General features: G+C 40.1%; 3 protein-coding genes across 3 annotated transcripts in view; 1 reads left to right on the top strand and 2 right to left on the bottom strand.

The window, feature by feature from the left end:
• Positions 1-1,347: 1,347 nt before the first annotated feature.
• Positions 1,348-8,503, bottom strand: LOC100176845 (mannosylglucosyl-3-phosphoglycerate phosphatase). The gene is made up of 11 exons (XM_002127763.4): positions 8,351-8,503; positions 7,591-7,957; positions 6,052-6,373; positions 5,398-5,631; positions 4,985-5,161; positions 4,627-4,746; positions 3,988-4,123; positions 3,451-3,656; positions 2,957-3,247; positions 2,370-2,648; positions 1,348-1,932 (listed from the first exon to the last, which is right to left on the bottom strand). The coding sequence occupies exons 1-11, from the start codon at positions 8,364-8,366 to the stop codon at positions 1,531-1,533; spliced, it is 2,550 nt and encodes an 849-aa protein (XP_002127799.1). The 5' UTR covers positions 8,367-8,503; the 3' UTR covers positions 1,348-1,530.
• Positions 8,504-9,302: 799 nt separating this feature from the next.
• On the bottom strand, positions 9,303-12,367 carry LOC100187064 (protein ABHD18). The gene is made up of 3 exons (XM_002127745.2): positions 11,108-12,367; positions 10,608-10,846; positions 9,303-10,100 (listed from the first exon to the last, which is right to left on the bottom strand). Exons 1-3 carry the CDS (start codon positions 11,979-11,981, stop codon positions 9,876-9,878), a joined length of 1,338 nt encoding a protein of 445 aa, XP_002127781.1. The 5' UTR covers positions 11,982-12,367; the 3' UTR covers positions 9,303-9,875.
• Positions 12,368-13,674: 1,307 nt separating this feature from the next.
• LOC100184669 (CAVP-target protein-like) overlaps positions 13,675-14,137 on the top strand; it is a 3,339-nt gene continuing 2,876 nt past the window's right edge. Inside the window, exon 1 of the mRNA XM_009863179.2 lies at positions 13,675-13,938. The gene's annotated coding sequence lies outside the window, so the exon portion shown is untranslated. The remainder of the gene's footprint in view (positions 13,939-14,137) is intronic.

Below are 14,137 nucleotides of genomic sequence, written 5' to 3'. Positions count from 1 at the left end.
GAAGCTCGTAGTAAAAAAGGATAGCGATAGAGATCACTGTTTGAGGACGAATATCTACGCCTATACTGGACCAATTTTAATAAGCAAAGTATTTTTGGAATCAATAAAACAGTCGCTTTATGAATTTACCATAAAAAATAAAAGTAACTTGGGGTGTGTTTAGGCCCTTTAAATAAACTTATATTACGTCATATAGGTTAACAGTGGTATTTGTGACGTCATTATATACCCACGAGTTTTATAATGGGCGGTTCGAAGGCAGTCTACGTATAAACCTCGCGGGGTGTGGGTGTTCTATATCTTAAAACCCCACTGAGCTGAGGTGTGTAAATGACTCCACGAATCCTGACTCCAACGATTTAGATAAATATTAGGTTGGCTATATCGTTCTGTCTAATCGCGTCGAGATGCTACAAGACCTCCCTTCGACAACAAGAAATCATTAAATCCGGTCCGAAGCCTCGAATGTAATGTTCGTTGTTGCTTCGACGCGCGATTAAAATAAAGATGGAGTTATGCCGACACCTGGCGGACAGTTATTTGTTGATATATTTTTATATATATGCTCTAGGTGCCACTGTTGGGGTAATAATACAACATGTTTGTCTCATAGTTTATTCCATCGAAGTCGGTCGTAAAGAATCTATCTACTAATGTATTGGTAGATATGGATGAATATACCACGTATGTAACTTATTTATCCTCGCATGGCGGGGCAACGACAGTTGTTATAACACGGGTGTTCTGTTTCATACACCTCGTGCCCGCTTACAAGTTACCACGTATGTAACTTGTTTATCTTCGCATTGCGGGGCAACGACAGCCGTTATAACACGGGTGTTCTGTTTCATACACCTCGTGCCCGCTTACAAGTTACCACGTATGTAACTTGTTTATCCTCGCATGGCGGGGCAACGACAGTTGTTATAACACGGGTGTTCTGTTTCATACACCTCGTGCCCGCTTACAAGTTACCACGTATGTAACTTGTTTATCCTTGCATGGCGGGGCAACGACAGTTGTTAAAACACTGGTGTTCTGTTTCATACACCTCATGTCCGCTTACAAGTTAACATGTATGTAACTTATTTATCCTCGCATGGCGAGGAAACGACAGTCGTTATAACATGGGTGTTCTGTTTCATACACCTCGTGCCCGCTTACAAGTTACCACGTATGTAAGTTTGTGCATAATTATGTTTATGCATGGCTGACTACTTGGACAACCCATTAGTGACTACTTCAATATATTGGTAGATAAATATCAATGTAAACTTGTAATCAACATTATGATGTCATCATCCATGTTATTGTGATGTCACAGAGCTGCAAATAATTGTGACGTCATAAAGTGCATCATGTGTCTTTATTAAACTAAAATTTCCAAATAAAACGTCACATTTTTTTTTGTTTTTAAACAATAGTAATTATGATGTCACAACTTCAACATTTACACGGTGTCAGTACTGCGCAAAATAAATCTGATGTCGTAAAAATTGCATAAATATATAAAGGGAACACTGTAGATATTTATTCGGTCAACACTGCAGCCTCACAGTGGAATATCCTGGCTTCAAGCAATGGCAACACTTGCCACTTGACCTGCGTAGGGTCGTCTGTCCTCTCCTTTAGCAGGGCGTTGTTCTCATGCTCACCGTCGAGCGCTCGGCGTCGTAGAACAGCCACCCTTTTTGACGTCACACCCCCATTATCAGGTATAGCGTTGCCTTCCACGGAGATAAACGTCGGCACGTGAAGCGAACAACGCTTTGTGACGTCACTAACGTCGGTATTGTCATGCATCACCGGTTTCATCGACCGCTGGATGGCGCTGATGGGTTCCTCCACCTCCGACATATCTTTGAACGCTTCACTGGGGTCAAAGGTCACCCCATCTGACGTCACTCGCTTCCCGTCCGTGGAAACCGAGATCTAAATAATGTTTAATATGTGTGGTATATACGGCTGATAATTTAGAGTCTAAATTTTAGACAACCCATTAGTGACCACTGGGTTGGAGTAATTGTCGATAAGTGTCTTGCCCAAGGACACATATGCCCCATATGCTCTGTGCTAGGGGCAGGCGCTGCAACTATTTTGCTTTGCTATTATGACCTCACAACCACAATAAGTCTATACTTACAATGGATGTCATTATGACATCACATGAATAATAGTATTAACAAAGGCGCCAAACCTGGGGTGGCAGGGTAGGCAGGCCAACCCTGGATTTTCTGCACTGCATTGATCAGTAAACATTACAACCAATAAGTTAGATTTGTTTCACAGGATTGTGTGTCAAACTATCCCTGCCTCCCCTGTGTTTAAGTTTGGCGCCTATGATAGCAACACATATGGATCCAACGTACCTTACATGCATGGTTCCTCTCATACTCGATCAGCTTATAAGCGTTCATAACATGGTTGCGTACCACAGTTGATAATAAAGGACCGGAGTCAGGGTCGGTGAGAATACGACATTTACTGAGGCAAGTGTAGCCATCTTTACCCCGCGCAACGTAAGCCTTCGTTGCCATTGTGTATTCGCGGGTGGGGTCAAGGGGATTTCCCTGTACCATGAGGGTGTCGCGCACTATACGGGAGCCAGGGGGAGCCCCGGGGTTGAAACCAAACGTCACCCCTGATACCTGGGGCGGGTGTAGTGTTATACAATGGGTGAAGGGTTTATAAAGGTTGCGAGAAACTAATTTGTCATATTAGTCATCATTGAATATCTATTATTATAGGGTGGGGTAAGACGGGACACCTTTAAACATAATATCCAAATATCCTGATCGTGTTTTAAACAATTAAAAACGTTCTTTGGAAATCGTGAGGATAAAGTTTAATAGTCTTTTACCAAATGAAACAGTGAAGATAGAATGAAAAGGTGTCCCATCTCCCTCCACCCTACTATATATTATTGAATATGAAACAGTGTGTGATATATTCTCACCTGAGGGAATCTCCCCTCATACTTGGGCACGAGACTCACACCGTTCTCTAGCGCCTCTAACAGTTGTTTCCCCGTTACTACAATCGTCACAACACAGTCGTTGATTGGCAGGATTGTCATGAGGTCGTGGAGACGAAAGTTTCCGCACGAATGCACGCCATCCGACCGGAACGTGCCCGAGTTAATTAGAACGACATCGGCGCGTGTCACAGACGCCATTATGTCGGCAACGAAGTTCCCTAAGTTTGTTTCCCGGCTTCGAACCATCTTGAACCGACCATCTAAACTCGTCTGCAACGTAAAGTTGTTTACACCTCATGCTCGCTGTCGAGTTATAACACGGGTGTTGCACACCATACATGGTGGCTTCATGCACCTCATGCTCGCTGTCGAGTTATAACACGGGTGCTGCACACCATACATGGTGGCTTCATGCACCTCATGCTCGCTGTCGAGTTATGCATATTAACCCCTATTGTTCACCCCCCACTTACATTAACCACCCCAATACAATGATCAAGACTCTTCTCCAAAACTGAGGTGTAACGTTCCACGATCTTCAACATGTAAGGGTCTTCCTCCACCTCTCTTGTGACGTCATAACGGGATATTTTAACGTCAACACAACCATCGTTGCGGATGAATAAATCGACCGAGGATAAATTACGAAAGTCGGATCCACTTTTGATGATGAGACATTCTGTGGATGGTGTTTATGGTTATGTGGTATACCAATGTTAATTCCGTATATAGTACTGTGGGGTAAGATGGATACCGTTAACACATAATATCTGTAAATGTTCTTTGTTTACTACCAAATAGGAAAAAATAAAAGCATCTTACCCAAACCCAGAAAATAAAAACACCTTACCAAATATAAGTGATGAGCTTATTGTGTGTTGTTACTTTGTATCAAAATATAACAAATTAATTTAGAATAAAAACACAGGTTAAATCTCAATATTTAACTAAATGATGAAATAAAGTTAATTCTTTTATTTAAAGTAAAGATGAAACTCCATGCAACCAACCATCTATTTCCTTGACTCCATACTCATGGTCATGCCCGCCCAGTATAATGTCAATATCAGGTACCATCCTTGCCAACCTTATGTCATTCGGCCACCTCATGTGTGTTAAAGCTATCACTAGATCAGCACCATCGGCCTGTAAAGCACATCATGCTCACTGTAGAGATTTTTACATTTTAGAATAAATTATTAAAGTTATATCCTTACATGAAGGGGCAACGACAGTCGTTATAACACGGGTGTTCTGTTTCATACACCTCGTGCCCGCTCACAAGTTACCATGTATGTAACTTCGTGGGTGATTTTACCACCTATATACAGCCATGTATACAAATGCCCCATATACATACAATCAAATATAGTAGGGTGGGGGAAGATGGGACATCTTATCATTCTATTTTCTCGTCCCATTCCATACTAAACAAAGAACATTAAAATAATCATAAAACCGTATTCTCACGACTCCCATAGACCGTTGTTAAATATTTAAAAAACGAACAGGACATTTGGATATTTTGTGCTAAAGGTGTCCCATCTTACCCCACCCCTACTACATATAAATACCCTTCTATACATACACCACATGTATATAATTGCCCCCATACACAGTGACAATAAACACACCACCAACCATCTTACCCTCAACTCCGCGGCCACCTCCCTCCCCCTCTCCACATAATCTTGAAACTCTAAATCTTCTCGATTAACTGTAGCTAACGTGTCCAACCATTCCTCTTCTACGAGTCCCAACAATCCTATCTGTGACGTCATAGTAGTTTACATTGTTAATACGCAATAAACACTGTAACGTTATAATATGAACACATTCTTGCTCAAACCCAGTGGTCACCAATGTGTTAAATTGGCAGCTACATAAATTATATCCGTTCATTCAAAATATACTTTTATACATGGTGTACTACGTCATAAACAAATAACAATTATAATCGCATTGTTAACAATTATGACGTCACAATCACTTGCTATTGTTACTCACTTTCAATCCATTGTTCCGCTTAATAATATGCTTAGTCATCCCCCCACCAAGATTCTGCTGAGTCAGCTTATCTATGACGTTGCCTAGCAACCATGTTGACGTCATCCGCTCTATGCACTTAGCAGCGTGCTCGACGCCGAAATCAAACTCGTGGTTTCCGAACACAGCAACATCAACCTGTGTGGAAATATTATAAACATTAGCGACCACTGGGTTGGAGCAATTGTCGTTAAGTGTCTTGCCCAAGGACACATTCACCCACAATGGTAGTAGTGTCGAGCCTTGAACACATAACCCCAAGGTTAGAGGCAAGGGCGTTAAACATTTTGCCTCAAAGTCAGTAAAGAAATAATAAAGCAAATAAAATAATATTACCTAAAAATAATAAAAATACATAGAAATATTATATCAACCTCCAAAGTGTCCAAAACTTCAATCATGTGACGTCCCTGGGTGGCGCAACTGAGCGTGGACGGGTTGAGACAATCACCGCTGAACACCACCAGAGGGCGCTCACCAGTTTGCTTTGTGATGTCATAGATGTTACGCTTCATTAAACTCGCAAAGCGTGCAGCGCCACCTACCGGCTCCTTCTTTCGCTCAGTGATTTCGTAAACGTCGTTGAAATGCAGGATGGATAGGTGGGCCTGCGGGTGAAAGGGGTTAAAATGGGGGCTTTGGGTGTAAAAGAGGGGGTTGGGGGTTGGAGATTAAAAGGGGCAAAGCAATAACATATTTCTATTCTATATGGGTGAGGTGATTGGGTTTAAACCAGGGTTTGTGAATTTAAGTCATTTGGTCCAAACTATGGATTAAATATTATTGCGGAAATATCATAAGGACCAACGTGATTAAGGCTAAAACATTTCATCTTTGAGTTAGAATACTTTGGGTAATGTTTGTGACATTGTTAAATAAAGGACAAACTAAAGGACAAGTGTGTCATTGTGTGTGATTAAACAAAGACTTTGTGTGGATATTATGACATCATAAACCATTGTAAACATGAAAGAATACAATCCCACGGCTGGGGATTCCCCTACATGAATAGTATTATGACATCATACCCCTGATCCATTGTCTGGTTTGCTCTCTCCTGATTGGACGGCATTCTCACGTGACTCGATGACGTCACTCAAGTTGACTTTACTCTTCCGTCTATTAGCCCTTGTGACGTCAGAACCCTTATTATCCTGCTCGTGGAAGTGGCTTCGAATCCATCGATTCTCCAGCCCTCGTGTGACGTCAGTAGAGTTTAGTCGTTGGGCGTCGAGTAAGTCAGCCTTGCTCACTGACGTCATGCCGACGTCATCGGCCACTATGTCGTAATCCTCGTCGTTGCTGGAACTTGTGGTCGGGTCGTGTGTGCTGGTGGTGCAACCCATGGTGCTGGGGGTGTTGAGTTGTCATTATGTAGGTTTAACTGCCACGCTTTATTTAACGCTTTTATTCAAGTATAGTTTCCGCATAGCCTGTTAATCACTGTCGTTTTCCTGCTTATTTCTCTTCGGTAATTCAATTATTATCTTGGTATGAGTTAAGTTATACTGTATAGTAGTTTTACCTATGTCCCTTTTACCCGTAGCGTGTTTTAACAAATTTCAACTGGTGCGTTTTAATAAAGCTTCCCATTGATTAATTATTCGATTATTCAATGCATAAATGTGTAAACAAATAAACAAATTGTGTTTTTGGTTTTCTTCGGCCACGATAACGAAGGTCAAAGCAGTTTACAAAAGCGAACAGTTACATAACGGTAAAACAACCTCGTTAATTTAAAACGACAGTAACATTTTTATGTTTAAAAATTATAGCAGTTTGGGGTTTTTACTAAAACGGGATATTTCATTTTATTTTCTCGTCACATTAGGTGTTAAACAAAGAATATTTACAACAATTATTTAACCGTATTCTCGCGTCTCTACATGATCGTCACAAACTAATTACAGCGTCATAGTTTGGTAATAATAGACACGTGACGCATTATTGCGAAACAACGCGGTTTGTACGAAGTAATATGACGTCACACAGTATGTGGGTTTGTAGTTAATAAATAAAATGCATGATATTTTGTGACGTCATGAAACAATTCACGCGATGCGACATCGACTGTGACGTAACAAGAAACAAATATTTGCAACTTTGTGTGACAGTGGTTAGCGCGATCACATTCAACCCAGAGGTAATGGGTTCAAGGCTCAACATTGCTGCTATTGTGGGCGTATGTGGCAACTCAGTGGTCACCAACGCGTTGTTTGAATTATAAGTCATACATCGTAAGCGAGCACGAGGTGTATGAAACGGAACACCCGTGTTGTAATGACTGTCGTTTTACCGCCATGTGAGGATAAACAAGTTACATACGTGGCAACTTGTAAGCTGGCACGAGGTGTACGAAACAGAACACCCGTGTTATAACAACTGTCGTTGCCCGCCATGCGAGGATAAACAAGTTACATACGTGGCAACTTGTAAGCTGGCACGAGGTGTATGAAACAGAACACCTGTGTTATAACGAATGTCGTTGCCCCGCCATGCGAGGATAAATAAGTTACATACATGGTAACTTGTAAGCTGGCACGAGGTGTATTCATTTATTTATTTACCTCTTATCTTTCCCGTTTGATGACGTGCGCTTTATCCTTTTAGGGGAATCCCCGTTGACGTCATGGTCGTCGCTAAATACCTCGGGCAGGGGCGACACGCTTCCGTTTGTGCTTTCAAACGACGAAGTGCTTCTACGAGTTCGTAAGCTGGCCTTTCGTGAAGATTTATTGCCTTCAACTCTACAAAGATGGAAATGACCCGACAGAGGTGTTTTAAATAGTTTTTGGCTGCACTTGTTGCAAAACTTGGATGAGTCGGGAAAATAATGAGTATTTTCTCGCCCGCTAGACGGCGGTGAAGAGTCGCGTTCGTTTGAGGGCACGAAACTGTTCTCTCCCTTAATCACGTGACCTCCAGCGATGCTTTCTGTGGAATTAGTTCTTGGGTTAGGGTATTAACCGAAGTATGGAGTCTAGTTTTAACTTTTGCGCCTACCTAAATAACAACCCACCTATATAATAACTTAATGCAAAACGTAAACAAATCTTCTTGTATTACGTCACAAACGTTATTATGATCAAACCACTACGGTAGTATATTCACACTGATTGGAAAACATGTTTATGTTTTAACTCCCCAAAATAAACAAACAAAATTTATTTTTAACTCGATGACGTCACGACACGATAATGACGTAACATATACACTACAGTGTACATAACAGCTGGCTTGAATAATTTACTACAGAGCAGATGTTTACGATGCAAACGAATATTGATTTTCGATACAGCTTACATAATGGTTAATATATTCACTCACCGTATTTTTGCTTCATTGTTTAAAACTGCCCTGACGTGCGCTGCACTAAACTAAACTGACCTGCAGTACGTTATAATACAACTATCATTTAACTAATGATAACAACACGGCAAACTAATGCTTAAACATATAGTACGTTCAGAAATGATGATGTTTAGTTATTGTAAGATATACAGTGTATAATTAATGTGCTGTATTGCGACAAGGGTTATAAGTTTTTACGCTTGTAGAAGCGACGCTATGTAACAAAGGCAAAAGGCTCTGACACAACTGCTATGCTGACAATAACATAACCAAGTAACTGGTATACGGCGTACGTAAATTTTGTACTAGGTATACGTCCTACAGTATACGCGCGAATCAAAAATAATAAATAAACAGTCTACGTCACGTAGTGTTTAGATATAAATTTCGGCACGCCGTGTAAGTATTTCTTTTTTTCTATTTTATTTTAATTCGAGAGATATCGATGTAACGTTAGAAAAAGGCAATACGAGAGAATGACCGTGAACAACCTCATGACCTACACAACAATACACGTGATATCAAACTCATATTCTAACTCTGTTGTATAATATACAGCCGTTTAAAACAAGGAGTTACTATTTAAAGTTTAAAACATTACTTACTTAAAAACAAACTCGATTTTAAAGGACTTGTGTAATTCTACAACGCCCTCTAACGGGCTGGTTTATTCATTTTAAAACCCATTAGGGCATCAAATCAAATTAAACGATCACCGAGTCAAAGCCGCGACTTTGGTTAAACGCTGGATGACGTCATTGTTACGTATGTGTCACCTACGTGTGTTTCTTACATGGCACAAATCACCCACAAAGTTACATACTTGGTAATTCGTAAGCGGGCACGAGGTGTATGAAACAGAACACCTGTGTGATAACGACTGTCTTTGCCCCGCCATGCGACGATAAAAGATTTATTAAGCTGTTTCCAATGAAAGTTATATTATCGATTATTTTGATTCATGGCCATCACACACACATATATATTTGTTTCTGTGTCCTTGCAAACTTTGCTTTTACGAAGACGTGGCAAAGTGGTTTGCCCCTGTCTGTAACCCAGAGATAAAGGGTTCAAGCCTCGTCGTTGCTACCATTGTAGGCGTATGTGTCCTTGGGCAAGACACTTAACGACAATTGCTCCGACCCAGTGGTCACCAATGGGTTGTCCAAATTATCAGACATACATAAAAATAATCACCCACAAAGTAACATACATGTTAACTGGCTTGAGGTATATGAACACCCATGTTATAACAACTGTTTTCCGGCCACGCGAAGATAAGGTAAGTTGCATTCATTCATGTATATGTTGGTTTACCACAGTGTCTGCAGGCATTCATTGTTCAAACAACGAAACTATCATCACAAATCAAGTTGTGACAACATAAATGTTCAAACTGCACAAACAAACGGCACCAAACTAATCAATAAATAAATTTTGGAAAAGCAGTGAAATATTTAAACATCATTTAAGAAAGCATTAATATTGGAAACCTAAGTTTTTATGCTTTAATGACAAACGCTCTTAAGAATGATTTCCATGAAAATGAATAATCGTAGCGCGGTTTGCTTAAGTTCGTCGCGGACTTGTGTGCAATGATCTGATTGGTTGGTTTGGTCATGTGATACTTCGAGATTATACGAGAGAAAGTTTCGATGATCGCACGGTTGAACGCACTCGTGTGAATGAGGCAACCAGCCACGTGGCCGCTGTTAATCTCACGAATCTGTGGGGATGATGTCATAATAATCATTGTCACATTCGATGTGATTGTACCTTATTATATAAGGGCCAAATACTAGGAATATAATCCAACACAGTTACAGTAATTTAATATTTAAAACTCGATATTTTGCATCCAATTTGTTTAAACCAAAATTCAGGTCAAATTATAACATAATATAATATTTATAAATAACATTATAACACAAAAGTAATTTAATCTTTAATGCGAAGATCAACTGAATAAAACCAGAAAAGGAAAATATCAAAAAAACAACAAAAAAAAAACACACTGTTAGTAAAAGTGTATTGAGTAACAATTACATTTATAAATTGATTTGTCTCATGTTACATTATACTATGGCTGCATCGTGTGTGTCAAATGGTTTTCCTACATTTACCAAACAGTGGCTTATATAATAAAACATTCAAAAATTTATAAAATAGTTAACAAAATATAAAATAATATATATATATATTAAATAATATAATGAACAAAGAAAGTGCTAACCTGGCACCCTGGCCACACAACAGCCATTGATGTTAGGTTTGACTTGGGGAAGTAAGCATCCCCCCTAGCTACGACTAACGTTGCCATGGTAGGGTCAACCAGGGGTGAAAAGTTACCCAGATGGGTGACCTGGTCCATGACCCCACGCATGAACTTTACAGTTTCTTGTTGTCGACGGCGCTCTTCGCGCGATTTTTTATCTTTGTCGTCAAGTTCTTGGCTCATTACAGGGAGATTCCCTGCACGGGTGAGTTGTGATAAAATGAACAAAATATGTCATGGGACTGCAATGTTAGCGAGAGTTGATATATTACCCAACAAATAACCAACGCTCTATAACCATTATATTTATTATAGCGGGAGTCAGGAAGTTTAGACTTTACGTCGCCACAGAAAATTCCTAAGGTTGCTACACCAGACATACATTAAGTCGCAATTAACTACTGAATTCACTTAACTGGAACCACAACAAGGTTTACATGAAACACAACGCCACTCACCCAAAGTATTTCCTCCCTTTAGTTTCCCATCATCACCAGCGAACTCCCTCCCCAAAGTATACGAATCCACCTCGTTGATAAGTTTCATAATCTCACGCTCAAACACAGGGTTCTTGGCGTACTGTAGCTCTAGCACTCTCCATGGTATAGCACGACTAAGCACACCCTCCGTCCACACAACGGACGCAGATGTCCACGACATGCACGGAATGACCGCAAGGGGCTCGGGCCAGTTCGTGGCCGCCAATGACGCCATATGCCCTCCCATAGATATCCCGGTCAAACCAAGTGGTCCGTACCCATTTCTTTTCAACCAATGCAACAAGACTTGGGCTTCAAGTATCAGACAACTCCCCATCACGAATAGATCGTTAACATGAAGTAAACCTGACCTCCACTGGTCTTTTGGCTTTCTTGAGCCATAAAACGGGTTCTCCAACAAAACAGACGTGATACCGGACTCCAACAGTGGTTTCCCCAGCAACTCCCGCCTACGATGGAATCCATGATCACCTGTGCCAGCCATATGTATACACGCAGGTCTAACACCAGAGTTGCCGTCATGAAGTTCCTTTTGCGGCATTACGATTTCGAATCTGGCGGTTTGTGAAACTGTCGGCACAACTTCCGACAGGATATTCATAGCCGGGGTCACGAAACTACCTCGCAACACCGTGCATTCTTTATATTCGATCTTTTTATCAATATTAACTTTATAATCGGGCGACACAAGGCCTGCGCATGTCTTCCGGTTGGAAATCAGTTTCTGCATTTTCAGCAGCTTTTTCATTTCTTCTGGTTTTCCCCATCCTCGCGTGTAAAACTTGGTTAATATTAATCTTCTGTAAATTAAATCCACTCGACTCATTGACATTATTCGACTTGTAATCCAAACATGCTCAACGAATAAGTTGCCATAGCAACCGCCATTTTTGTTCTCATTTCGCGCACCAATAGAAATGAACTTGAACGCAGGGTTTCGACCGTTTGCGCTATTTATTCACCACATTGCATGTCTTTTTCATCTAGAAGTTTCGAAAAACCCGCGAGAATCTGAGGTCAAGTATTTATACACATGTGTGTATTACAAAGTTAGAAGAGAAGTTTATTAATGTACATATTTATGTATTACCTGATTGGCCAGGTTTATAATCGGGTATTGTTTTGTAATAAAGCTGGTGTTCTAGTATTAATTGTTACGTCATAGACAGTTAAATTTTTGTTCTGGTTCAAATCCATAACCACTGTCGGTAATTTTTGAGGGTATTTTTTAGATAACATAAGTTAGGAGGTGTTACTGTTTTATTTAGCGCCTAAAGCAGAGTCTGGGTTGAATCGTTTACCTACTTTCTGCATAGGCCACCTCGCCATTCATTCTAGTTATTATAATATTAATAATATTACCTTTTATTTGTCTCTTAGATTACGATATAGCGAAGAATTATAAATATAATAAACGAAACGACCGGATATAGCGACAAAACAACAGTTGTTAAAACACACTTACAGTTAAAACATATTTTCATTTATTTAGAAGAAAATAAGCGTGGTCGCTACACCTAGCGGATAAACAAGCCATTTATTTTAATTAGGTTAAACTTCTAATAGAAACAGAAGTGTGCGTAAAGACACGACTGGTACAATAGGTGAGGGAGTCGATTTTAAAGAGAATTGACCCAAAGATTGGGCCCTGATGGAAAAACAAAACCCCAAAAGATTATGTACTATCATGACGAATGAACTTGTGAAATACAATTATTTTGTTTGAACTAAAATCAAACAGTTTTCGAGCAAACTAAATGAATGATTCTATTCGCAAAACAGCTGTACGAATTGTGGGCAACTGGCTACAGATAATATGACTAGCAAGGACGAAGAGAACCATCTACAAATACGGTTGGCGCCCAAATCTGTATCTTTATCTTGTAACTATAGCGGTGGACTTGGTGCAACGTTGGGCATATCTCGCATAGGTCTTCGATCGCCGTGAACAAACAAAAGTACTTTTTCACGAAATGTCCTTATTTTGGGGTCATTTTTATCCTTCCTTTCCCGTGCACGTCGCTCATAGCTTTGTATAATTTTTCTGTTGTACAACAAATACCCAAAATATATTCAACCGCGTAATGGTTTTTTAACCATAACTCAAAAACCATTCGAGGTATCGGACCAAGAGTTACTTTGGTAAACTCGTATGGTCATTTGACATCTGTTGGACGTGGCCGCGTAGCGTTTCTAGTCGAAATAACCAAAATATTTGCAACCTGTAATTTTATTAATTATACCCCTTTTTGTGTGCGTGGAATGGCAACCCAGACAATGTATCATCACAGGACAGGTCCCGTATAAGTTTAATTAATTGGTGGCACATAGAAGGTTCCGGTACAGATGCTGGTATAAGTATGCTGCCTTTAAACATTTATCTTGGTTTTTCTGTTTAGTATATCCATGCCCAGCCCGCCAGACTAATAACTTAATTTACTGGTTTAACTGGTTTTTACTTTTACGGGTCTTTACTTTCTTATGCATTTTTTTTGTTTCGCTCGCAAATCAACTTTTAAGCTTTGGTAAAAACTAGATGTTTACATTGTTCTATGTTACGTCACAAACCAATCGCGTCGCTCCTAATATGGAAACCTCTTCGGTGCCGCGAATGCTCCAACCCCCACGGGAGTTTCTATATTAAGTAGGTCGGCGCAGCTGTTGGAGTGGGCCCATGTCATTGTAGGGGGGACCATCCAGCTGTAAGAGGGGAAGATTAAATATGCCTTGATATGAAACTATCAGTGTAGAAACGTTAGTTCTACTGCAAGCAACGATTACAACAAGAGGTTGGTTCGTATGGTTGTGTGTATGAGTGGTGCTGGGATGATCTAACTTAAATTTCAGATAGAATGCAACTTTTTTAATTAAACTTAAATGCTGTGTTTTATAAACCTTTGGTATATGTTTGTGACAGTAACGCCTTTACACGAAGTTTTGGCGGCATTAAGTGTGTTATAACGGCTGTAGTTTACCGCTAATGCTTTC

The sequence above is a fragment of the Ciona intestinalis genome, unplaced genomic scaffold (genome assembly GCF_000224145.3).
Source record: "Ciona intestinalis unplaced genomic scaffold, KH HT000099.2, whole genome shotgun sequence".
Taxonomy (NCBI): Eukaryota; Metazoa; Chordata; class Ascidiacea; order Phlebobranchia; family Cionidae; genus Ciona; species Ciona intestinalis.
Note: the sequence above shows the minus strand (reverse complement) of the source record. Positions and strands in the feature narration are given on the sequence as shown.

What these genes read in the sequence shown, in the direction of transcription:
- LOC100187064 (XM_002127745.2), bottom strand. Translation starts at nt 11,981, where the DNA reads ATGTCAATGAGTCGAGTGGATTTAATTTACAGAAGATTAATATTAACC. An exon ending in AAAGGGAGGAAATACTTTGG is followed by an intron (nt 10,847 to 11,107) that starts GTGAGTGGCGTT and finishes TCACCCGTGCAG; the next exon opens with GGAATCTCCCTGTAATGAGC. An exon ending in TTGTGTGGCCAGGGTGCCAG is followed by an intron (nt 10,101 to 10,607) that starts GTTAGCACTTTC and finishes TCATCCCCACAG; the next exon opens with ATTCGTGAGATTAACAGCGG.
- LOC100176845 (XM_002127763.4), bottom strand. An exon ending in AGGTGGCCGCGGAGTTGAGG is followed by an intron (nt 4,124 to 4,626) that starts GTAAGATGGTTG and finishes TGTGCTTTACAG; the next exon opens with GCCGATGGTGCTGATCTAGT. An exon ending in TGGAGTCAAGGAAATAGATG is followed by an intron (nt 3,657 to 3,987) that starts GTTGGTTGCATG and finishes CACCATCCACAG; the next exon opens with AATGTCTCATCATCAAAAGT.